Below are 24,903 nucleotides of genomic sequence, written 5' to 3'. Positions count from 1 at the left end.
TAAAGACGAAGATTCGAGAAGAAGAGACAGGAAGAGGCGACTGCCGATTTCCCCCAGGTGGGTCAGTCCGGGGGTGCAGTCTACGTGAAGCAGAGGCCAAAGAGGTGTGTTGCCTCCGCCAGGGGGCCTTAAAGGTCCGAACACCCGGAATCGGCTCAACCCCCAGGATCCCCCTTTCCCCGGACGCGGCTAAGCCGCGCACGGCTACACGCGGGAGGGTCCAACCCTCGTGTGCTCGGGTACATGGTGTCGCAACACACCAAACGCCTGCTGACGCAGACGCCCCTGCGGGGTTTTTACTTGGGTTTAAGGCAACATTGACAGGAATGCTGAGAAAAATCCCACTGTTTTTTTTTCCCAGTGAAACTGAGAAAGTTGCGGGTGCATCTGCTCAACCCTACTCTTATTGCAGAATATTTTGATTCCCACCTTGCTGTGTTTTGATCTTGAGGGGTAAGCGGGTTTGTCATAGCACAAACACAACACGCTTCTTACCATATTTGGGAAAACACAGGAAATGTGGGAGGGAAGGCAAGTTTACCTTGTTCTTGTTTTGCTCATCATCTTACTATAGTTGCCCTTCAGCCTGCTAAGGACAAGTACCAGCATGCTTTGCGGTGGTGGTGTAATGAAACTTGTGAAATTGGTCTACTGAAGTGCTACATGTTCGTGCGTGTATAGTGGAATGAAATGCTTTAATTGTGTAAGGCACACACCACCTAATATTTGGAACGTGAAAATTTGGGAAAAAATTTTTGACTAAGCATACCCACATGCGTGATCTCGAAGACTGCAGCGGCGTGCCATTGCCCTGGAGGTCACATTTGCGTGCTCTTTAATTTCTGTAAGCCACTACTACATGGCACTGCTAATTACTGTCGTCCTGCCAACGATAGCATAATAATCAGTGTTGCCATTTTAGCAATTTTGTCACTAGATTAGCACATTATTTTTCTGTTTAGCAAAAAATTTTTCTTTTAAGTGACAGTTGACTTTTTTTAGCAGCATGACAGAACAACTGGCAATATTTTAGCAACTTCAAAGTTCGAAAATGGCTTTCTAGGATGCACTTAATTACTCAAAAACTACAAGTAAGTCATCCAAATTGCCTGTACAGCGCATAGGCTCCGTAACCATGATGAAGCAGCAGTTGTCTTCATATCTGTGGCATTCACATCGTGTTTGTGCTTCATAGCAAAGTGGTCTTAACCATTTTCGTATGGAAGATGAGCTCAGCTTGCCAAGGGTTTACTAGCAGAAAATGCAGAAGACGAGCTAAGCTAGTACAAAGATGCTTGGCCTCATAATTGTGTCTAGGAGACGGCTCTGGCTTGACCACTGCACTGTGTTTGTAGAAATTAACGCCAGATGGCGACGTGCGATTATGTCCAGCAAATTAATTCTTAAGGTAAATTCTTAAGGGGAGGTTTGTTGTTGCACTGGATATGCTCAACTTCAAGATAGCAGCCCCCATGGGAAGCGCCAGTAATTCAACGAGTGAGGTTTAGTATAACAATAAAATGTGCGCTTTCCGAAACTTCATTGTCTTCAAGTGGAAGTGATGCCGAACAGGTCTCGAAAGACTCTGGTGTGTCATCTTAGCTCTGATGACAGTGTGAATGACAGTGTGGATGACATAAGCTGTGCACGTGTATGCACAAAACTTCACTACACGAAGAGCAATATTTCTCCTGCACCATCCCGGTTTCCTTTCCCTAGGTCTCCTCAAATGAACCTCTAATCAATGATGGAGCCGGAGGTGGAGTCCTTCTTTAATTTTTGTTTCAATAGCAATTACCTGGACCCTTCAGGCAAATTTCCACAGTCGGCATTGCTGTCGCCATGATGTTCTGTATAAAGTCTAAGTGTGATAACATCACGGCCATGCGCCATGTGCTGTAAGTACGAGGGTGAGCCGAGAAGGCTTGATGCAGTGGTGCCTTCTCACGCACGCAAGTGGGGAGAGGTGGCAGGTTAGTGCACATCTCCTCTTCTACTCCGGCTGCGGCAGATGAGCGCACTGCCTGCGCCCTATCATGGGGGCAATCTGCAATGGGTGTGAAAGCTGAGTGACCCAAGATAGCTGATGGATTCATGTGCACTGTGTCCGTATGCACCTAGTTCATGCTGAAGCGAGAGGCAGCACGAAGGGGAATTCGCTCGCCGCTGCTGCCTCTCTTCGTCACGCCAGCGTTCCAACAGTTCCAACAATTTACAGCAGTTTATGCACCTGAAAAACTACTAACCTTGCTTCATATAGCTGTCTAATAATTTGCTATCACAATAAATGCTTCGCCTTTTGGGCAAAACTGTGACATCTTTATGAAACTTATTTGAATCAATCTTAAAGCTGCAAGCTCTGCAGCTTCATTAAAACATTCGAGTGGTGAATGTAACTGTAGCAGCAAATTAATCTATCAAAACTAATTTCAATAAAGTGTATGGTGAGATTTAGAATGCCGATTTAGAATACAGCAGGTGCATAATCAACAGATCAAATTTAGAAAGGCATACATATCGGAGCAGCTGGGCTTGTTCATGCGGATCTCAACACAAGAACGCTTTCGTCTCTCATGGCTTTCAGAGAAATCAATACTTCACAAAGTTTTCAGGTGAATCAAGGGGTGAAAGCGTAGTACTTTACCTACCACGGCTGGTCTGGAGAGCGCGTCTGGCATCAGGTATAACATACAAGCGCTCCAAATCAGCCGTGGGCCTAGGTAAAGATCACGCACTTGTCATCATTATGTTAGCAATGTATGACAAAGCAAATGTAGAATAATTTTACTCTCGCATGAGCGCTGAGAGCTGCAAAATTTGCATGAGAAGATCACTTTACCTGTTTTTCAAAATCTTCCTAGCTTTGTAACCTCACAATCTGGAGGTAAATGCCATATTTCAGCTTGCCTCATCCATTGTTACGTAGACATATTAGCAAATTAAAAGCCTTATACACACTACCAGAAAATTTAATATTTATTCCTCACCTACATAGACACTAGCCAAACATGAAACATTTCAGTAGATAATAATTTATGCCTCATTAGCTTATGTAACAGGGTTTGAAAATGGCTACATCATTTAAGTTCACTCAAGAGCTTTAGCTACAATTTTAGCTACTTTGAGAAATCTTGGAAGAAATTTAGTGACTTTCACGTCTCCGTTTAGCAACACACGTCAAAAAGTTGTGGCGATCTAGCAGTAAATGTGAGAGAAATTAGTTAGGCATTACGTCGCACCTCTTTAAGATCCCGGATTCATGATTTAAACCATGTTAACTGCATTGTAAAGTGTTGTTCAGGAGCTCACTTGACATACATCCTGCCTTTTCGAGGGGCGAAGTGCAACTGACGGTGGTCCGGAGCAGACCACCGTCAGTTGCATTATACATATATATATACATACACCTCTGCCATGTGACAGCTTCCCACACTTTACACACATGCACTATTTCCATTTTGACACTCCTAATGCGAACACATTAAAAAAAAAGTAAAAAAGAAAAGTGGCAACACTGATCATCATCATTGTCCCCATATTCCGCCAGACTGCGATCAAGCAGATCACGCTGCATAGCTTCAGTGTGCTTCAACGGTATTGACTGTGCGGTATTCGCCAGAAAAAGAACAGCGATGCTTACGCAATTTTGCTCTCCAGCATTTTGATGGCTCCTTCCAGTTCTGCCTTCTCTTTCTTGGCCTCTTGGGATGACTTCTGCAGCCTCTCTTCGTACTGCTTAATCTCCAACTCTAGCAAGAACAATTGGTCCTTCTGCAGAAAAAAAAAAGGGGGGGGGGGGGGGGAACAAGCAGGTGTCTGGTGTCACGGTAGCTAAGAGTGCTAAAATCATGACGCAAGCACTGAAGTCATATTCATACAGCTTTAAAGTTCACAGACATGGCTGGGGAAGTATCAATATTACAGGGACCATGACACACCTTCTCTTAAAACTGAGCAACATGCTGGGCTGGGTGCAGTGCTTTTCAAGGAATATATTGCCACAGAAAATTTTTCCAAAGAATTACCCCTTTCCCCTCAGCTGAGGCAGTGCTGATTGCTCCTTTGTTTGCTTTTCTTCTTTCGGTAATGTGCTTATGGTGACTTCTTAATGCTGGCATCTAACAAAGGTCACCAAGGGCACCCATGAAGCAGTGTCAGGATGGGCGAGACACATTAACAACCACTTTTCTAGTTCCTAAAAAATCTGGAAGGGTGTCCATTAGTGTTCCCAATGAGTGGCATCAATCACATTTCATTAGCTGTGGCCCAGTGGGTAGGCCACCCAGCTTGGCTGTGGGAGATGCATGATATGATCCTTACCGACCGATCTATAACACAAGTTCTGGTATGCCACTACTACTATGAATCTTGACCAGAAATAAAAACTACCATTTTCCTTTAAATCATTTACCATATTTTCATAATCAAGACACTGCTGTCGCTGAAGCACCTGGTATATTGCAGCGTTATGGGTTTGCTCTAGTATTCTGTTTTGTTATCACGACTGATGCACTGTCTGATCATTTTATCTTTCAAATCACGAGTTCTTGCATTAGCTGCACACTTTAATGAGACCAGTGTGTTTTTGAAGCTATACTATTATCACCCTCTCAGAGTGGACCTTCAACTTGAAGCTCCAGCTCCTTCATGAACATTTGCCATGTTGTACACGGGTCATTGGGAAATTTCTGTCATGAGTAAATAAGTGATCTGCTAAGGGCCGCATCAGTAGCTGCCAAGTTAGTCCTTTTCTTTACAGCATAAGTTCATTCAATAAAGTTCCTTTTTATTTAGCGTTTACCTATTTAAAACACACTGGATTTTACAAAGTCCAAGTAAGGAGGGCTAATACTATAGTGTTCAGTAAATTGTTTTGTTGTTGCCCTGTTCCAATGCCATGTGACAATATGGCCTTTAAAAAGACAAGTCCACTTGCCAAAACGTTGGCTGCTGCTTTCACCTTGTTCTCGCTTTGCTCAGTATTTGTAACTACTATGCACTCATGTAGTGAGCAAGTAGCACAGGAAACCTGGATGGCAAACACACAGTAAAGGCTGTAGTGCAGAAAACAAGTGCTCACATAAGCAGCAGTTTGCTCTTCAAGAGCCAGAATCTTCTTGGCCTTGGCTAAAAGACGACGGTTCCGCTCCATGTGAATGTCTCTGCGGTGCCGCTCATAGAGTAGCACTACATACAGCAGGCACACTTGTCCTTTCAAACACTCCACTTCTTCCGATTTATCTTCTCTTATTCCTGGAAGAGAGAAAAAAAAAAAGCCTGTTTTCCTCCTCAATGTTTTTACCAGCCATAGTTTTGGGGTTAACAGTTTTTGCTGTCTAACCGATTACAATGTCTGCCTATACTAAAGCACCCTGTGATCTGAGTACACTGTTTTTGCATTCATGCAAAAAAGAAGAAGATATCGCACACTGTGGCAAATGTTACATGATGCTTTTGTGGACCAGAAAGGAAAAAAAAATTTATTCTGGGGTTTTACATGCCAAAACCACGAAATGATTATGAGGCACGCTGCAGTGGGGGACTCCAGATTAATTTTGTCAACTGGGGTTCTTTAACGTGCACCCAATACATGGTACAGGGGTGCTCTTGCATTTTGCCTCCGAGCCAGCAAGGCAAAATGGCACATTACAACAAGAGATACGCTGCAGATTTCAGTCCTGAACGCGTCCCTCAGCCACCATAGTGGACCTTGCAGAGCAAGGAGAAGTTTTATTCAGTCTTAAAATGTGTTGAATTACAAGACGCAATGTGCTCGAGCTTGTGGTAACGCGCCACAGCACCACAATACTATGAACGATGTGCAGCGAATTTCGGCGACAAACGTGTCCTCTAACTTTAATTTTCATTGTCAGCTAAAACATGCACGTGCTAACTTCTTAAGAGTAAATTGTTAACGTGCAATGCAGCTAACATGACAAGCGGCTCAAAGCACTGGCTTGTACAAGGGAAATTCGTAAGGGTGTTTTAGTCTACCTTTTTAGTAGGCATGCATCCGTGGCACTCAAGGATGCACTGTTGTGCATCCCTCTTTCTTTGTCATCATCATCCCTCATCACACCTATATGTCCCCATTCCCCTCTCCGTGTAGAGCAGCAGGCTAAAGCATGCTGGCTCAGGTTGACCTCTCTGCCTTGGTTCAATCTCTCTCTCTCTCTCTCATCCGTGGCTTAATGGTTAGAGCATCGGCCTTCTGTGCTGGGAGAACCGGGTTCAAAACCATCAAACATGTAATTTCTGTTTTTAATGAGCGGAAGCTTCCACTTAGTATCAATGTGCACATGTGTAGTGCTCTCATAGCATGTCAAGCGGTTAGAAATGGGCACCAATTTGGGGAGAAGAATTTGGCGAGACTGGCAGCAGCGGCACTGCATGATCCACATCTAACCCTGAATCCTCTGTTTGCGCAGCTGTCCTTGTTGGCTGCTGTTTCTTCGGTGACCGTCTTCGTGGTGCCATCCCGCCGCCTTGCTTCCCTGGACGGCACTGAATCATCCACATGGGTGAATATGCGACTGCGTAGCCACTTCGTGGTCTGCTGCTGGCATCGGCAAAATCACCACTGGAGATTGCTGCTATCGTGGCGCGCCCTATAAAGAAGCCGATATCGACGCCTGCTCTTCACTGGCAGCAGCGGCATTGCACGATCCACATCTAACCCTGAATCCTCTGTTTGCACAGGTATTCCTAAGTTTTCCTTCTATTCCATTTTTTTCTGCCACTGCTGCTGCTGCCATCAACCGTTTGTTTGTCCTTTTTTTTTTCTATCCGAGTCTCTGTTTAATACTCGTACCATGCCGACGAATGCAGAACTATCGAAAAAAAAATTGAGGAGCTGGAAATTAAGATTAACAACATGGCTAAAAGCATGCATGAACTTGTCTTCGGTAAGATCTTGCGAAGAATGAAGGAGTCTGGGTTTGATGTTGTCGAGATAAAAAAAGAAGTTGATTCCTTGATTACAAGTGCCGAGCACCTCAACGCACTTGTAGAAGAACTACGTAGCCAAAATGCTAACCTGATTGTTGAGAACAAGCAATTGAAATCCCAGAACCAGTCATTGACTCGTAAAATGGAGGAGCTTGAGCAGTACTCTCGCCTTGGCAATGTCGAGATCAAGGGCATTCCCTGCTCCCAAGGAGAGGACTGTATCGCAATAATGAAAACAGTAGGAGACAAAATTGGCTGTCCCGTATCACCTAGCGATCTGAACATTGTTCATCACGTATTAACCAGAGCTAACGACAAGAAAAATATCATTGCTCATTTCTGTTCCAGAACTAAGAAAGCTGATTTTGTGAGCAAAGCGCGTAAAGCCAAACTCTCTCTTAGTGGCATTGGATTTTCTGGCCCATTTAATGCTCCCGTCTTTGTTAACGAGCATCTGACCCCCTCTAACAAGGCTCTCTTTTCCAAAGACCTAACTTTGAAGAAAGAAAGGAACTGGATGTTCCTTTGGACGGACAACTGCCAAATCAAGGCTAGGAAGACTACTAACAGCAAAGTTCTCCGTACTCGAGACGAATCTGACCTAACCAAAATAGACTAGAGCTCATTGTATAACCAATTGACATTACAATTATGGCTTCTCTACTGATACCCCATCAAGTGAATTCTTTTTAAGTGGATTTCATTCCATCATTCATTTTAACGCAAGGAATCTTCGTAAGCACTTCGACGCAATCGACAATTTCCTCGTATCGCTAACTAGTTCGTTTTCACTAATTGCCATTACTGAAACTTGGTTATCTGACGATGACAAAAATTTGTATTGCTTCCCTAACTGTAAATCAGAATACTGCAATAGATTAACGAGCTGTCACGGTGGTGCGGCCATATATGTTTCTCCTAATATTGCTTACTGAAAAAGACACGACCTATCCTTAACCATTACTAAATGCGAACCTGTTTGGATTGAACACTGATTTCTTGCTCAGGACAACAAGACTTTAATATTTGGCTGCATTTACCATTCTCCTTCATCGTTAGTAAATGATTTCTGTACCAATCTTTATCATATCTTACACTATATCACTAGAAAATAAAAATGTCGTTATAATGGGTGATATAAATATTAATTTACTCGATGAAACATCACCCACATGTATTCACTATACTAGTTTGTTCCATAGCTACGGATATGATTGTTTAATTGACATCCCCACAGGCGAAGTTTCTAACGGCACAGGTACACTTATTGATCATGCTCTTTCTAACCTGCTTAATTCACCAGAGGCAAAAGTTTTGCACATCGACATCACTGACCATTATCCCTGCTCTTACGCTTCAATTCTAACGTACGACCTTGCCCACCTTCACATACTAAAGATGTTCTGGACAAAGTCGGCTTCATAACTGCTGTTGCTAATACAAATTGGTCTGAAATTAAATCACTAAATGACCCACAGAAAGCCTTTGCCAAATTTTTTCACTAATTACATCATACTTCACCTCCAAAAAGAAATGCAAAAAAATGTGTCATTTTCTCACAATCCATGGCTCTCACAGTAGTTATTAGCAGTAATGCGCAAACGGGATAACTTATATAGGAAAACTAAAACCCAACCATTTAACATGAACCTACGTGCCCAATATAAAAGCTTGTGTAACACTCTTTTTAACTGTAAAATAAAAGCAGCTAAACGATTGTATTTCAAGCAAACAATTTTACAGGCAGCTAATAACACTAAAAAGAAATGGGAGGTTGTCAACTCCTTTTTAAATAGACACACACGACTAAACCAGGTATCTAGAATTTTAAAGGATGGAGTAGAGCTCGATTCCCCTGCTGAAATAACTGAGGTCCACCTACTCCTGCACAGATCATCAACATGAACCGTCTACCTCATTAATTATTTTCATTTCCTACAACGCCAGAAGAAATAACTGCTGTTATAAATAATCTAAAAGTGACAAGCGCTGGAATTGATGAGGTCCAGCCTGCTAACATTAAATTAATTGTGCACTTAATTTCAGATATACTTTCATTTATTGTTAATTTATTATTCAAGACTGGTTTATTTCCTTCTGAACTTAAGCGTGGCAAAATCATCCCAGTTTTTAAGAAGGGCGATAGCTCATTATTAAATAACTACAGACCTATTTGCATTCTACCATTCTTTGGGAAAGTTATTGAAAAACTAATTGAAATACGGCTAACGAAATAGCTTTCTAAATTTAATATCCTCTCTTCATGCCAGTTTGGTTTTCGCTGTGGATATTACACTGAGCTGGCACTCATTCATCTTACTGACCAACCAAAAAAATTAATCGACGAAGGATTTCTCGCCGCCTCAGTTTTCATCGATCTAACGCAAGCATTTGATAGCATAAATCATAATATCCTTTTCTCTAAGCTCGAAGCAATTGGCATTTGTGGGCTTGCTCTCTCACTACTAAAAAGCTACTTATATAACAGAGTTCAAGTTGTTTCTATCTCCAATGCTTATTCTCGGCAGCAAATTAATAACATTGGTGTGCCCCAGGGATCTATCCTGGGGCCCCTTCTGTTCTTGGTTTATATTAATGATTTACCTAACTGTCTTTCTTCCACAGAATGCATTCTGTATGCAGATGACACCACTATATTCTCCTTTCATAAAGATATCTCATCTCTCGTTAATAAGTTAAATCCTGACTTAGAAAATATCTTAAGGCGGTGTAATGTTAACATGTTATCTATTAATGCAACTAGGACTAAATTTGTTGTATTCTCTTCACATCAGCAAAACATACCATCCATTCCACCTATCACTTTTGGTCCTTACTGCCTTCCTCCAAGTTCATGTTAATCTTTCCTTGGTATTCTACTTGATTGTAATTTGAAATATTACAATCATATTGCTCACATAAAAAAAGACGATAGCTTATGGTATACGCATCTTAATTAAAATGCGCCCTTACCTCACACGTACCACGTTACTCTCACTTTACCAATCTTTTGTCCACTCTCACATTACTTATGGCATAATATGTTGGGGAAACACATATAATACTCATATTGCATATCTCCAGACAGTTCAGAACCGAGCCACAAGAATATTTACTTACAGTCCACGCTTTTCTAATGCCACTTCCCTAATACACGAGAATAACATCCTCATCATTTCTAGACTCGCTAAATACGACCTAGGTATCTTTTTCTACAGATTTGTAAATAATGAGCTACCATCGATCCCATTTTCACCATCTAACCTGATGATTCATAGTACCACCAGATTTGTGTTGAATAACAATTTTCTCCTACCAAGAATCCGCACAAACTATGGTAAACAGACTGCAGAATTCACTTCCATATCCATATGGAACACTCTTCCTCTCATAATGAAAAACACAAGATCTTTATCACAATTTAAGAGAGAACTAAAAATGCATTTTTTATTGCCAGATTAACGACAAGGATTACTGTAGTCAGTCTTTGTTCACTTTTTTCATTTTTTTCCTATTGTTGTTGTAAATAAACTGTTGATATTTTGTTCCCGTACAATTTTTCCTGCTACCATGAGATATGCTAAACCACGTCATTTGTAATCAATTCTGTATTTGCTCTGTAACCATTCTTTTCTTGTTGCTTGTATACTTCCTTATTATATGCTACTGTTGCTTTGAGATGTCAACTATAATTGCTTTTGTACAGGAGGTCCTGATACAGTCTGACTATGGGACCTCCTTCTATATACTAAATACTTGTAATATGACCCAACTTCTAATAATAATAAATTCTGATTCTGAAGAGACTGTGCTTCACTTTTAAAAATATGTTTCCATTTGAAACCTAAGACACAATTAAATTAGTAAAATTGCATTTTGTAGCAGTTTTAGCAGACAAAATTGCATTTTTTAGCAGTTTTGGAACAGTCTAAATTTAATTTTGGAGCAGGCTAATCAGGATTTTGGTGGAATAATGGAATATGGCAGTGCACTTCGAAACCATGACTAAACACAGAATAAATCAACACAAAGCGCGTAGTAGAAGCATGCTTTGTAGCTATAGTGTACTATAATATATAAAGTTGGTCGAGCAGCGGCACGGCGCATGTTTTCCTGTAAAGCCGAAAACATTGGTGGCACTACGATCAAACTCTATATTCCTGTGCCAAAACTCATGATGATAACGGAAAATGCGCTCAAATCATGCAGTTTAACAGACGCGGTAACATAATTTCTGGATCAGCATATGTCACCGCAGACCCAGAGAGCCGCAATCAACACTGGGCAAGTATGACACAAGACTATTGTAATCTGTTTTTATTGCAATAATGATTATATGGACATTCCAGGCACATTTCTGTTGTCGTCTCCATGATGTTCCCTATAAAGTCCAGGGGCGATAACATTGTCGCCATGTGCCATATGCTGTATGTGCGAGTGAGAGCGTGCGAGGGTGAGCCGACAATGGCGGCTCAATCTCGCACGCACAAGGCACTGGGGGAGGGGAGGGAGGGGTTCTACTCCGGCGGCTGCTGTGTATGCGGCTGCCTATCTTGAAAGTGATCTGCGATAGGGACAGAATGCGAGTGCTGACAGCTTCATGTGCACTGTGTTTTCGCCGCTTAGTTCACGTTGGAGCCAGGCAGCATGAAGGTCAATTTGCTCGCTGCTGCTGCCGTACTTCCGCACTCCTGCGTTTTAACAGCGAGTTTCCGCAGTCATCGAGTGAGATGTGTTCATGTTTGCTTGCGCGCACGTCCCACCATACTTGTTAATATAGTTAGTAAGTGAATGTTTACAAGTTTATACGGCCGATAAAACTACCGTCTTTACTTCGTATAGCTGTCTACTAATTTGCTATCGCAATCGACGCTTTGCCTTTCGGGTGAAACTGACTTTTTATTCCAAATCCACAATTAGCCCTTCGCGATAGGTGAGAATGGCTCAGGCCTTGCTCACATGGGCATAAAAACCGATTGGAATAGATTTACGTTATACCAGCCCTGGGGACCGAGACGCCTGCACATTTAACCCGGTGCAGCGCACCTCCCTAATATCTAGTTTGCACGCAATGCCCTCGGCCTACTTTTCGTTGTTTTGTGCCTCAGCAAGGCATCACTGCGCCACTTGGCCCCCCTCAACCATATTCTAGTACAGTTTAAATACAGCCGCCCTGGGCGTTCCCACCGCAGCAACAGCCGAGAGTGGCAGCACGCATGCTGGCCGCTTGCCAAAAGTGCGGAAAAATCGATTGTCATAAGCATGAAAATTACGAGAAACTGTGTGAGAGGCACCGTCGCGCGGTGTGCGGAATGTGCATGACTGCACTCTTTTTCAGATAATGAATCCAATCACTGTTCGCGGCCACTGCCAGAGCACACATGCCGAAGCCGTTCTGGCGCAGCATGGTGCAATTTCAGTCAATTCCCTGTGTTTGGCGAAGTTTGGTGCAGGAATTTGCATTTGTATCAAAATTGGCACAGGTGTCGCACAATTGCAGTAGGCAGGAGTTTTAAGTTGTGTTCTGCACACATGGTTTGTGTCTTACACTTGCAGTGCCACGGTGGCTACCTACAATAAATAACAAAATATGATAATGGAACTGCTTTCAACGTATGTCAAATTAAGAATTCTGAGTGTTAGTAATACAGTTAAACCTCAATATAGCAAAATTCTCGTTATAATGAAGTATTTAACTTTTCATAACCTCTTGTCCATAGAATGCCATGTATTTAGAACCTCAATATAAGAAAATGTATTCGTATGTGATTTCAATGTAACAAAATTTCGTTTCCACCACAAAGGAATGCCAAGACAATAAATGGAAACTTCTGCGGATGCCGATGATCAAATGATTGAATTACGAACGTCTGCTTGCAAATGCACCTCTGAAATCGCACACTGCGCGACAAGAGCGACCACCACAGTAAAGCCGCTTCATGTTCCGTAAAGTCTAAGTGTGATAAGATCCTATCACGGCTCGCACACTTTGTGCTTTAGGTGCAAGTGAAAGTGCGCGAGGGTGAGACAAGAAAGATGGCTGCTTCATGAGTGCCACCTTCCCGTGTGAGCAAAGGGAAAGAGGGGAGGAGAGCTCACTCGCGGTAAACCGATCAAGCACGCGCGAGGGGCGGGAGTGGGGGGTGGAGGGTTATGTTGGCGCTTCGTGATTTCTGGTGCGCGTCTCGGCCGCGGCTGTGCATGGCTGTAAGCGCAGCTGAGCACATATGCAGCCATGCACATTGCCTTAGAGATAACCTGCCGCGCATGCAAAGAGTGGGTGTGGCATCATGTTAGCTGTCTTCCCGCGAGTTTAGTATTGGAGGTTGCGTAATCTTGAGTTTTGGTGACTCGAAGGAGTGAGATGCAGACGACACATTTGCTCCCCGCTGCCTGCGCTTTTCATGATAGCGTCGTCCCAATGTGGGTGACGCTATCAGCTGTGGGGGCGGAGTGCACATGAAAGCGTGGCTGGCTTCGATCGCTTAATTCTTACCACTGATATAAAGATATTGTCGACGCGGCATGAAACCATATCATTCGTCGCCGACTCCCAAATTAATCAAAATAAATTGTTTTCTCATTCAAATGAGCTTTTTTCGATTGCCCAATAATTCAGAAGATTCTGCGGCCCCTCGTAAGAAAAACTGATTGGTGACTGCACTTATTTGCATAAAAGGTCGAATTTCAATACAATGAAATTTCGATATAATGAAGCAAGCTGCCAATTTTACCTACTTCGTTTATCGAGGTTTAACTGCACATAAGCAGTGAACAATTTATTGCACTTAGTTCTGAGTGACTAACTTATTTGCTGTCACAAATCAAAGCAATCCACAGAAGGGAACTCCAGCTGCAATCGTTCTGCTTTAGGGGTATGAGCTCTCGAACTGACAACTGATCTCAAAAAGAGCAGTCACATCAGCCAAAATCTTTCTGCTTTAGGCCTATGAGTTCTTGCATTGACAAATAATCTTCAAAATAGCAATTATTTATCACTCAATTACAGTCTACGCTCGTTACAAAGGACCCGTGTACAACAGACTTTCGGATATAATGGACGATATTTCAGTCTCGGTTTGTTCTACCTATTTTATTAACGCAACGAAGCACGTTTTTAACGGACGGCGCTACAACGGGCTATCGACAACAGCGGACGAAATTAGCGGCAATTTTTTTCTCGAAATCAGTCGTATAAAATGTACTTCTGCTATGTCGACCCGGGCTGGCAACCGACTTGCAAGGGTCAGCCGACGATCACGGCTCAACATCGCACACGCAAGGTAAGGGGGGGAGAGGGTTTCTACTTCTGTGGCTGCTGCTTACGGCGCGGGTACCGTATCTTGAAAGCGATCTGCGATGTGAACGAAGCGCGAACCTGCGCAGGCCTCATCTTCATAGCGATCTGCGATGTGGACAAAGTGCGTCCATTGCCGGTAGCTTCGTATGCGGTGTCCTTTCGACGTTTAGTTCGCGTTGAAGTGAGAGACAGCACGAAGGTCAATTCACTCGCTGCTGCTGCTGCGCTTATCTTGCTTAACTTTCTATCGCAATCGATGCTTCGCCTTATCGACGAAACTGCAACTTCTTTATTTTTATTCTGGAAGTTTGTCATTTCTCTTTGCAATAAGGTTGTTACACATCGTGACAAAAGTCTCGGAAGTGAGCCGTTTCGGATATTACGGACGTCAGATAAAACAGACGCTTTTTTTCGGATTATTGGGGTCTTTTGTAACGAGAGTCGACTGTATTAAAATTTTTGTGAGATAAGTGATTGGCTACATCATTATTTGTTGCCTACGAACGTTATGCACCACTTAGAAATCAAGTCGGATGTGGTGCTAGGCGAGAGCTGCTGCTTTGATGGGTGCCACTATGTTCGTTGGTGCAAAGTTTTGGGGGCAAGTTTGGGGCACCCAGACTGTATGTGAAAAAAAGTTGCAGTTTCGCCCGAAAGATGAAGCACTGATTGATAGCAATATCAAAATATTAGACAACTACATGAAGTAAGGTTCATAGTTGTATCAGCTGTATAAATTGCAGTAGGCATTCATTTACTACATAAACTAACAATTAACAAGCATGGAGTCATGCGTATGCAAGCAAACACGACAAGATCTCACTCGAAGAATACATACACTAGCTGTCACAATGCTGGTGTGATGAAGAGCGGCATCAGCGGCGAGTGAACGCTTTATGCTGCTTCTCCCTTCAATGCAGCTCGGAAACTTGAGATTATGCAACCTCGAACACTAGGTCCGTGCGAAGACAGCGTACATAAAGCCACCAGCCATCTTGACCTGCTCAGCTTTTGCACCCATCAAAGATTACTTCAAAGGGGCACGGCACCGCATCGAGCATGCAGCGTACTCAGGTACTGCTATTGCAGGTGACCGTCACTTGGGTCGTTTGCTCAGCACTCCCCGGCTCGGGCAGACGCGACACCTGATGACGCGACACCACCTCGGCTTGCCTTGGTAATCGCAGCGCCCAATCCAGACAAGACCTTCGCGCACATCTGGCAACGGCGATTGGGGACTATGACGGACACCACCGGAAGAGGACTTAAAAGCCAGCCAGCAAGCGTCCACTTCGGGCACGGCACCACATCGAGTATGCAGCGTACTCAACTACTGCTATTGCAGGTTAGTTACGTACGGTGTGCTTCATGCATTAGGAGTAACAACTGCTGTTTGATCGCGGTGTCGTGCCCAGTTGAGTGGATTGATGTCTTAAAGGGTTCTAATTTACTCCTGTGTTCGCTCTACTCTGCAATGTTTGAGTTGCTCCTCTTGCTTGCTGGCGACGTTGAGTCGAACCCAGGTCCAATGTCAAAAGCTGAGGCAGATGCGTTTGCTTCGGCTCTTGAGGCGATACAGAAACTAGAGGCCGCACAAGAGGTGCTCTTGGCGGAATTAAAAAGCGCAAAGGACAAACAAGCTGCCACTGATAATGAACTCGCCATTCTAACAGCCAGGGTTGCGGCGCTTGAGTTAGCCACTTCCTCAGAAAGCGCTGCAGACTCAAGCGTGAAGGAAAAAGGAAGTAAGACTTTACGTGATGGCTCAAATCAGCTGCAAACAATAACTTCAATATGCGAGGACGCAGAAAACAGGCTCAGACGAAGTAATTTGCTCTTTTTCGGTATAGAAGATGACCCTAAAGAAGACAGGGCTACCCCTGAAAAGAAAGTCTTAAAACTGTGCTCTGAAAAACTGCGAATTGCAACAATCAGTTCACAATTTGAACGCGTACATAGGCTTGGGAAATACCAAGAAGGAAAGAACAGACCTATAAAGTTAAACTAACTTTTTTTAAAGACAAGCAACGCATCTTGTCATCTGCACACAAATTAAAAGGCTTAGAATATTCAATCGGTGAAGATTTCTCGCCAGCTACACGACAAGCTAGAAGGAAGCTGCTTGACTTTGCGAAACCTCAAAATGTGCCTTTTAAGCTGTCAGTAGATCGGCTGCTTATAACCAGACTTACACGTACAACAAAATCACTGATACCGTTGTCATGTCACAAAGATAGCTAGACATAAGCACTTGCCCACGGGCTCTTCCACAGTCAAAGCTACCTATCACTGGGTCTTTGTTGACACTATCTTACGCAAACATACGAAGCATCATGCCCAAGCGCGAATTAGTTTGCTCTCTGCTTGAAGATAACGAATCTAATATTCTTGTTCTTACCGAAACTTGGCTAAATCCTGACATTACAGATGACGAAATTCTTCCTGATAACCATTCTTATAATATTTACCGCAAAGATCGAACTAGCAAGAGAGGCGGTGCCATTCTTCTCGGTGCTAAAAAATCATTATCTTCACTTATTATCGACTTGAACTCATCTCTTGAAATTGTGTGGGTTGAAGTAATAATAAATACGACCAAACTACTGGTAGGTGCCTGTTACCGTCCACCTGACTACAGCACTTCTTTCGTTACAGAACTACGCAATAGCATAACCACGGCCCTCCAGCTCTGTCCAGCGCATTCTGTTTACTTATTCGGTGATTTTAACTTTCCGCTCATAAATTGGCGTAATATATCATCATCTTGTCGAAAATCAGTGGATTTTCTTAACTTAACTTTAGATCTTAACCGATTCCAGGTCGTTAACAAACCTACCCGTGGTACTAACATTCTAGACCTTATACTCACCAACACTCCCGAAACGATTGAATCCGTAATTCATCTAAACGGCTTTAGCGATCACGATCTACTTCAGGTAACAATCAGTGTTCCACTACCCTTTTCAGGGATCTCAAAGAAAATAATATGTGATTATAACAAAGCAAACTACTCTAAAATAAACGATGAAATTGAAGTATTTTTCAACCGCACGCTACTTCCTTCTTTTTATAATCGCTCGGTGGAAGATAACTGGGTATGTTTCAAGAATAAGATGTCTGCTCTAATTAACAAATATATCCCGTTGATCTCGATAACAAATGACAAAACAAATCCTTGGTTTAATAATGCCCTACGTAAGCTCAGGAATAAAAAGAAACGTCTGTACAATACCGCTAAACGCGTCAATAATGCTCCTTCGTGGGAAAGGTACAGGCTTTGCTTAAAAACGTACTGTTCTGCCTTAGCTGCAGCTAAAAATAAATATTTCTCCACAGATTTACCTTCTCTCTTACATTCGAATCCGAAAAAGTTTTGGCGAGTTATATCACGTGACCGTGGTTCTAACCGGATAGCCTTACATAGCGATACAAATACTCCCCTCTCTGACAATGAATGCCCCTCTGCGTTTAATACGTATTTTTCATCGATTTTCAGCCGCGAGGATCATACCAATGTACCTGATGTTGCTGATTATGACTGGCAATTCATGGAAAATATTGAAATCTCGGTGGAGGGAATTGCATGTCTTTGAAGTTATCTACTTCATCTGGTATTGATAATATTAGTTCCAAGATATTAAAAAATACAATTTCTATATCCAGTAACATTCTGTACCATATATTAAAGCAGTCTTTGTCATTGGGGCAGCTGCCCAATGACTGGAAAATGGCCAAAATCATACCCATATTTAAAACTGGGAATAAAAACTCCCCGGAAAATTACCGTCCAATTTCATTGACCTGCATTTGCTGCAAGATGCTCGAACATATGACTGCTTCTCATATTTATAATCACCTAGAGTCCAATAATTCCTTCTTTCGCCATCAACATGGTTTCAAGAAAGGATTATCATGTGAGACACAGTTACTCGAATTCACGACTGACCTGCACCTTAACATGAACAATAACCAGCAGACCGATTGCATTTTCCTTGACTTTTCCAAAGCATCTGATCGTGTAGCTCATTGTCGCCTTATTGCAAAATTAACTGCACTTCGAATTGACTCCTTCACTCTAACATGGCTTCGTAATTTTCTTTCGAATCGTCAACAGTTCACAGTAGTTAATAATATCGCTTCGTCTCCTACTTACGTTACTTCTGGTGTGCCTCAGGGCAGCGTTTTGGGCCCTTTACTCTTCCTAATTTACATAAATGATTTGCCACTTAATGTTTCTTCTCTCTTACGTATTTTCGCTGACGACTGCATTATTTACAGATCAATTAACAGTAGTGACGACCACCTGGCCCTTCAAAATGACCGTAGCCTAATACATAATTGGTGTAACACCTTGTTAATGGCTTTAAATGTATCAAAATGTCAGGTAATTTCTTTTAGTCGTAAGCGTGACAACTCACATTTTTTATACAACGTCAATAATAAAGAATTGTTACATACAGTACCGTCTAAATATTTGGGTGTTCACCTAACCGAAAACCTCTCCTGGACAGACCACATTGCAGCCGTTTGCGCAAAAGCTTCAAGGACATTAGGTTACCTACGTCGTAATCTGGGTAATTCACCTTCCAACATCTGCAAATTGGCCTATCAGACATTTGTTCGTCCACAGCTCGAGTATGCATCATCCATTTGGTCCCCACATCCTACATACTTAATCGAAATGCTTGAATCAGTCCAAAACTGAGCTGCCCGTTTCATTTCACGTAATTATAGCCATCACTCCAGTGTAACGCAAATGAAACTCGATCGTTCCATACAGCCTTTAGTTCTTCGCCGTAATATCGCTCTGTTATCCTTGTTTCACAAATATGTTTATAATGCCACACAATCCACACTACATATCCAGATCACCTCGAACACGTGTCTCCGATTAAATAACCACTTCAGTTTTGCGCGCATGTACGGTACGACACATGCTTTTAACTTTTCCGCTCTCCCTACGGCCACTCGCTTGTGGAACAATCTGCCTGATCACATCGCTTCCGAGTCAGATCAAGAAAAGTTTCGTCATCTCCTACATGAGCATTTTTCATAATAGCACTTACAAATCATTTTATCTTGTTTCTTACACTTGGCAATGTGCTTCGAACTTCTTGTGATTTTTTTTATTGATGCATTGCTATCTAGCTCCTATGAATTGCTATTTTATGCTGCGTCACGTGTTCACTTGTATGCCCTGTATATATTGCTTTTTTGCGTCTGTTTCCCTAAATATCCCTTCAAGAATTGTACTCCCTGATATGTTCATTTTTCGTGTATTTTACTTTCTAGTATTAGTACCTTACGTTAAGTTTTACTCGTGTTATTTCCTTAAGTGTACCTTTATGGCCTTTCATTACTTCAGTTGTTCCTTTTTCATGTTTTTGGTAGTAATGTTGATGAGCTCTGCATTGAGGCGTATCTTTTGTATTACACCTTAGAAGGCTGTTTACTCTTTTTTTCCCCTTGATTTTGTAACCCCCCTTACACAATGCCCCCATAGGGCCTGTAAGATATTTTAAATAAAGACATATGCGCTCAGTCGCATGCACAGCCAGCGAAGCCACGGCCGGGCTAGAGAAAGAGACGTGTTCATTTGCACCACCCCCCTAGAGCATGCTTAATCACATTGCCCCGCGCTTAATTTTTTATACTCCGAGTCATGGCCACTTGATCAAAACACCCAAGGTGCGCTCTGTTTTGTCGCGTTGGAGTGAAAGTGCGAGGGCAGGAGTGCTGTCCCGACTGATGGCATTGTGGCGGCGGTGGGCTGAACTAGGTGCCTGCCACAGATTTTGGCTCGGGCAACAAGGTGCCTAGTTCAGCCCACCACCGCTGCTGTGTCACCAGTCGGAACAGTGCTCCCGCACTCGCACTTGTGCACCGGCACAATGTAACAGGCTGGGCTTTGTTGTGCGTTTTGATCGGGCAGCCATGGCCGAGTTGCATAGCTCAAAATTCTGATTTAGGCCCGGAAAGCATAACGCAATGCCCATAGTAGCTCATTGATACACTGGAGCAAAGTTTCAGTTGTGTATAGCGTAGAAAACCAAATACTACTTAATTATTACCCCAATAAATTTTACTCGGAAACAGTTCACTGTTTTCTTTTTTGGGACGAATGTACCCTTCATGACTAGAAATGAAGGCGGACAGGTTGTACAAATTTTTCTTGACATGGACTGGTGTGTGAATTCATTAAACACACTGAATCCACAGAAGTAAGTTTGTCTTGTAAGGCACAGACTTTCACCTGGGCGTTACAGGACACCCATGTTTGCAAATTATGCACTGAGGCCAAGAGGAGAAGGTAAACCAAAGAGTACATTATTATTGGTGGCCAGCTGGTAACATAGATAATATGTGCTCATGCTATGAGCATCAACAGCTGATGGAACCCCACCACTCTGCCCACAATTAAGGCTGCCGAGTGCAGTCATCAGTGCCAGATGGGGCCATCTGTACTGTCTTTCTGTTTCCCTCCTATTTTGCTGAGACAGGTACAGCCTCCATCATACTTAAAGGGACACTAAAGGTTACTATAAAGTCAAGTTAAAGTGATAAAGCAATGCTCTAGAACGTCTAAGGCGTCAATATAATCGCGAACAGAGTTTTAGTAACCGAGAAATTGAGGTAAATGCATGACACGATTTGAGACCTCCCCGCGACATTCCGGTACTAGCCCGATGACGAAGGCACTCCTCATCATAATTTATGTCACTAGTACTCAACTACTCGTATTTAAAAGATCATTTCATTAGGTTATAAGACGGAAGAGAATGCTACTTGTCTACTTCTGTTCGATTCTCAGAAAAAATAACATTTTGACGTTACCCTTCAGTAGTATGGGTGGCGGAAAGGTTTCGTTTTCGCTCGACTCTGTGCCACGCGCGCTTTGGAGTTTCAGTTGTTTCGGTATCGCGTCGTGCTGTGCTGGTTCTGCTGGCTCGTCAAACTTGCATTTGGAACAAGCAGCGAGAATGCCACGTCCATGTGATGTCGTGGGATGCGCGAATGGTCTGCGGAACTTGGCCAAGGACAGTTGCAGCGGCGGATCCAACGTTACTTATCACTGTGTGCCAACGAGTGAACCTCTCTTTGCCTCTCCAGGTCAGTGAGCATGCATTGCAATTGGTCTCCTGAGTTACTAAGTAAGGCAATATCATCAGCGAATCGCAAGTTACTAAGGTATTCTCCATTAACTTCTATCCCCAATTCTTCCCACTCCAGGTCTCTGAATACCTCCTGTAAACCCGCTGTGAAGAGCATTGGAGAGATTGTATCTCCCTGTCTGACGCCTTTCTTTATTGGGATTTTGTTGCTTTCTTTATGGAGGACTACGGTGGCTGTGGAGCCGATATAGATATCTGAGTATTTTTACATATGGCTCGTCTACACCCTGATTCCGCAATGCCTCCATGACTGCCGAGGTTTCGACTGAATCAAACGCTTTTTCGTAATTAATGAAAGCTATATATAAGGGTTGGTTATATTCCGCACATTTCTCTATCACCTGATTGATAGTGTGAATATGGTCTATTGTTGAGTAGCCTTTACGGAATCCTGCCTGGTCCTTTGGTTGACAGAAGTCTAAGGTGTTCCTGATTGTATTTGCGATTACCTTAGTAAATACTTTGTACGTCACAGTCATCAGTGCTTAAATTGCTGAAGTCGAGCCCAGCATCACGAGCCAATGTGTCGTTGTCAGGGTCGTCCATTGCAACGAGCGTCAAAGTTGGCATCATAAAATAAAGAACCAGCTTATCGTGGCGTGCTTTCCCTTCCGCTAGCCACCTTAGTTCCGCTTTCGCACTTCTGTTGGCTCTGTCTTGGCTCTGTTTCTGGCCGCGCGTTTGCGTTTTGCACAGAAAAGCCATAGCGCCGTCTGCGGGAGCCGTTTCACTCACTGACGGCGCAACGCCCCTATGAGACCATGACGTCACCACTCCTCGATCGAAGGGCGGGCGATTTGAACTGCGCTAGAGGTACGCGGACGCTTCAGAACGCATTTTCTCTTAACCCTTTCGCTGTCACTGACGTACCGGTACGTCATCGCGCTTCCCTCCCACAGTGTCACTGACGTACCGGTACGTTCTCTATCGCGCGTTCAAAATTTCGCGCCTGAGCGCAAAGCTGGCGCTCCCGGACTTGGCCACGCCATCTGTTGACTCTTCTTACAAGTTCGTATTTTCGCCCCGGCCTGTGTTAGTACACGTATTGAAGAGTACGGTGGGACTGCCACGCCCCCCTCTCTTTTTGCCGAGTGGCGCGGTGGCTCCGCATTCGCTGGATCATGCGTCGCGCGCGTGTGGTTATGGGTTCAAGGGTTGTTCTGCCATCTCCGCCGGTTTGAAGGTTTTTATTTTCTTCTGTTGGTGTGTCTGCTACGGCGCGTCAAGTTCAGGCGCACGCGCCGCTGTTGCCTCTCCGAAAAGAGCGACTCGATTGCTGCTTTCGCTCTCTCGCCGCACCCTCGCTTCCGACTTGCAGCAGTAAACGTAAAGCCCTTCGAAGTTTGTTTTAGCCTTTTTCCATCTCCCTCTTCTTGATCACACAAAGTACCATTTATTTCGGTTGCGCGGGCGACTGAAAGCGCATCCTCCCTGCGCGCGGTTACTTTCGGATAGCTGAGCAGCTCTAGACCTTCGTCTGTTCATTGGAGCGGTGGCTCTTAGGATTCAGAATACGAGCCGAGCTCGGACTTGGACTCGGACAGCGTCTAACGCGACGAAGAGATGAGTTCCGCATCGTCAGATTCGGATGTTGAACGGATGTTATAGTCAGGCTGATGATGATGATGATGTTTACTAATAACAGCTGCAGAACATTAAAATGTGCATACTGCATTGACTATGTTATTTGTATACCAATCATAATAAAAAATAAATTGCTATGTTCATTCCCTGTTATGTTCGCTCCCTGAAACCAAGCCGACACTGGGGGTGCGTCACGGCCAGAAAGGTCCGACAGCGAAAGGGTTAAATTAAGTCTCTTCTTTGCATGAAACAAGCGTTTCGAGGTTTCTGGGATAGTATCTCAACAGTCCACGTTGACTTAATATTAACCTTTAGTGTGCCTTTAACCAGAACATGCCTTGAGTGCCTTTCCGCTTCTCCTGCAGAAGATGCCAGGGATTTCTGGCTTGGGTGATAAGAATGCGCTAGCCTAATGCGCCTTCCTTCCAAAGATTTAGTGCTTCCTCTTTACAACCTGCATTTTTAAAAAAAGTTAAGCCATTAGATATGTGTCTTCACTGTTCGGATCACTGTTCGGATCAAGCTTGACGGCGAGTGTACAGTACCATAGCTATGTGCATGACATGTGGCCTGTAATGGCTCTCAAGGGCGACCATGGGTTTCTCACCACTTTGCTTGTTCCCCTTCTTGGCGAGCTGGGCCTGTTGCATGTAGCAGTTGCTGACAAGCTGCAGGTGCTTTTCAAGCAGCTCACTAGGTGACATGTCGGCAAGGGCCAGGCTAGAGGCATCCCCCGAGCCCTGCTGGTGGGGCCTGGACAGCGAGTACGAGAGCAGTGTGCGGTAGGGATCTTCGGCAGGAGGATGGGGAGCTTCTTTTTGTCCGTGGTCCCCTGTTGCTGGTGCTGCCGCCGCCGCTGCTACTGAACAGACCTGGTTATTGGTGGGTGCCACAGGTGCCCGGTGAAGGTTGCAAGCATCCACAGAGTCACCCTGTCACAAACAAACAAGGAGTTCGCTGCCATTTCTTTTTCAGCATTTGCTCTGATATGACTTTTGTGCTTTACTGGTCTAAAGCTAAGCTGGATGGGCAAGGTGTATCACTTCTGGAATATCAGAAACCTAAGTCCTACCATGAGCAGAGTCTTGGTAAGCCAGAAGAGATGCAATGACGAAAGATGGGGCCGAAATTCCTGACTAGCTCCTCAGCACATCATGAGAGAGTTGGAGAATATCTGCCCAAGACTCACAGATTTTCTATAAACAAGACTTATACTGAATTCTATAGAAACTAAAGGCTCAACCTAATAAGCTTCCAGAACTTTTGCTGGACAAAATGGCTTAAGTATGAAAAATGCTTTGAAAGCCACGATGTCATACTAATATACAGATGCTGTGGTTTGGGTGAAAAATTCAAGGGAAATTGTGCTTCTCATTTCCTGCAGGCAACTGCCCTTTTTCTGCCAGAGAAATGAAAATAGACTTGGAGAAATACTCCACCAGACTAAACTAGCATAATGTTGCTTTTTAGTGTCCCTTTATTGCGTCAACGGCAAGTGTGGTGACTGTGCTCCACAGGGGGCTCTTGAATGCTTACCTGATTGGACCTGTTGGCTGTCCTTCGAGGCCGCACAAACGGTTCCTGGAGCCGGGGGCATGAACGGCTGCGCTCCAGGGTGGAGCGAGACGTGCCTCTGCTGCTGCCACTGCAGCAGCGCACAGGACACTGGCTGAAGTACCTCAGCCGATCCATGCTGTGCACCAGTTGCTGCTGCTCCTGGTACTCTGGAAGCTCCGACACCGAGTTATGTGGCTCCGTGGTCAGGTTGTTAGTCGTCGAGAAGAATGGTGTCTCACACCCCACGGCACCACCACTGGCCCCTGGCATAGAAATTAGCTTCTCCGCCATGGCTGCTGCCACCGCTTGCGCTGGAAGCGGTTCCGAAAAAGGACCATTTGC

General features: G+C 43.8%; 1 protein-coding gene across 1 annotated transcript in view; it reads right to left on the bottom strand.

Annotated features, from left to right (window-relative positions):
• The window catches only part of Tsc1 (tuberous sclerosis 1 protein hamartin), a 106,894-nt gene that overhangs the window by 38,431 nt on the left and 43,560 nt on the right, over nucleotides 1-24,903 (bottom strand). Inside the window, exons 12-15 of the mRNA XM_050195503.2 lie at nucleotides 24,541-24,872; nucleotides 23,612-23,936; nucleotides 5,081-5,253; nucleotides 3,641-3,771 (exon numbers count right to left, since the gene is read on the bottom strand). Coding sequence (XP_050051460.1) covers nucleotides 3,641-3,771; nucleotides 5,081-5,253; nucleotides 23,612-23,936; nucleotides 24,541-24,872 — 961 coding nt within the window. The remainder of the gene's footprint in view (nucleotides 1-3,640; nucleotides 3,772-5,080; nucleotides 5,254-23,611; nucleotides 23,937-24,540; nucleotides 24,873-24,903) is intronic.

Source organism: Dermacentor andersoni, chromosome 1 (assembly GCF_023375885.2).
Source record: "Dermacentor andersoni chromosome 1, qqDerAnde1_hic_scaffold, whole genome shotgun sequence".
NCBI lineage: Eukaryota > Metazoa > Arthropoda > Arachnida > Ixodida > Ixodidae > Dermacentor > Dermacentor andersoni.
The sequence above is the reverse complement of the archived record's forward strand: the minus strand, read 5'-3'. Positions and strand labels throughout refer to the sequence as shown.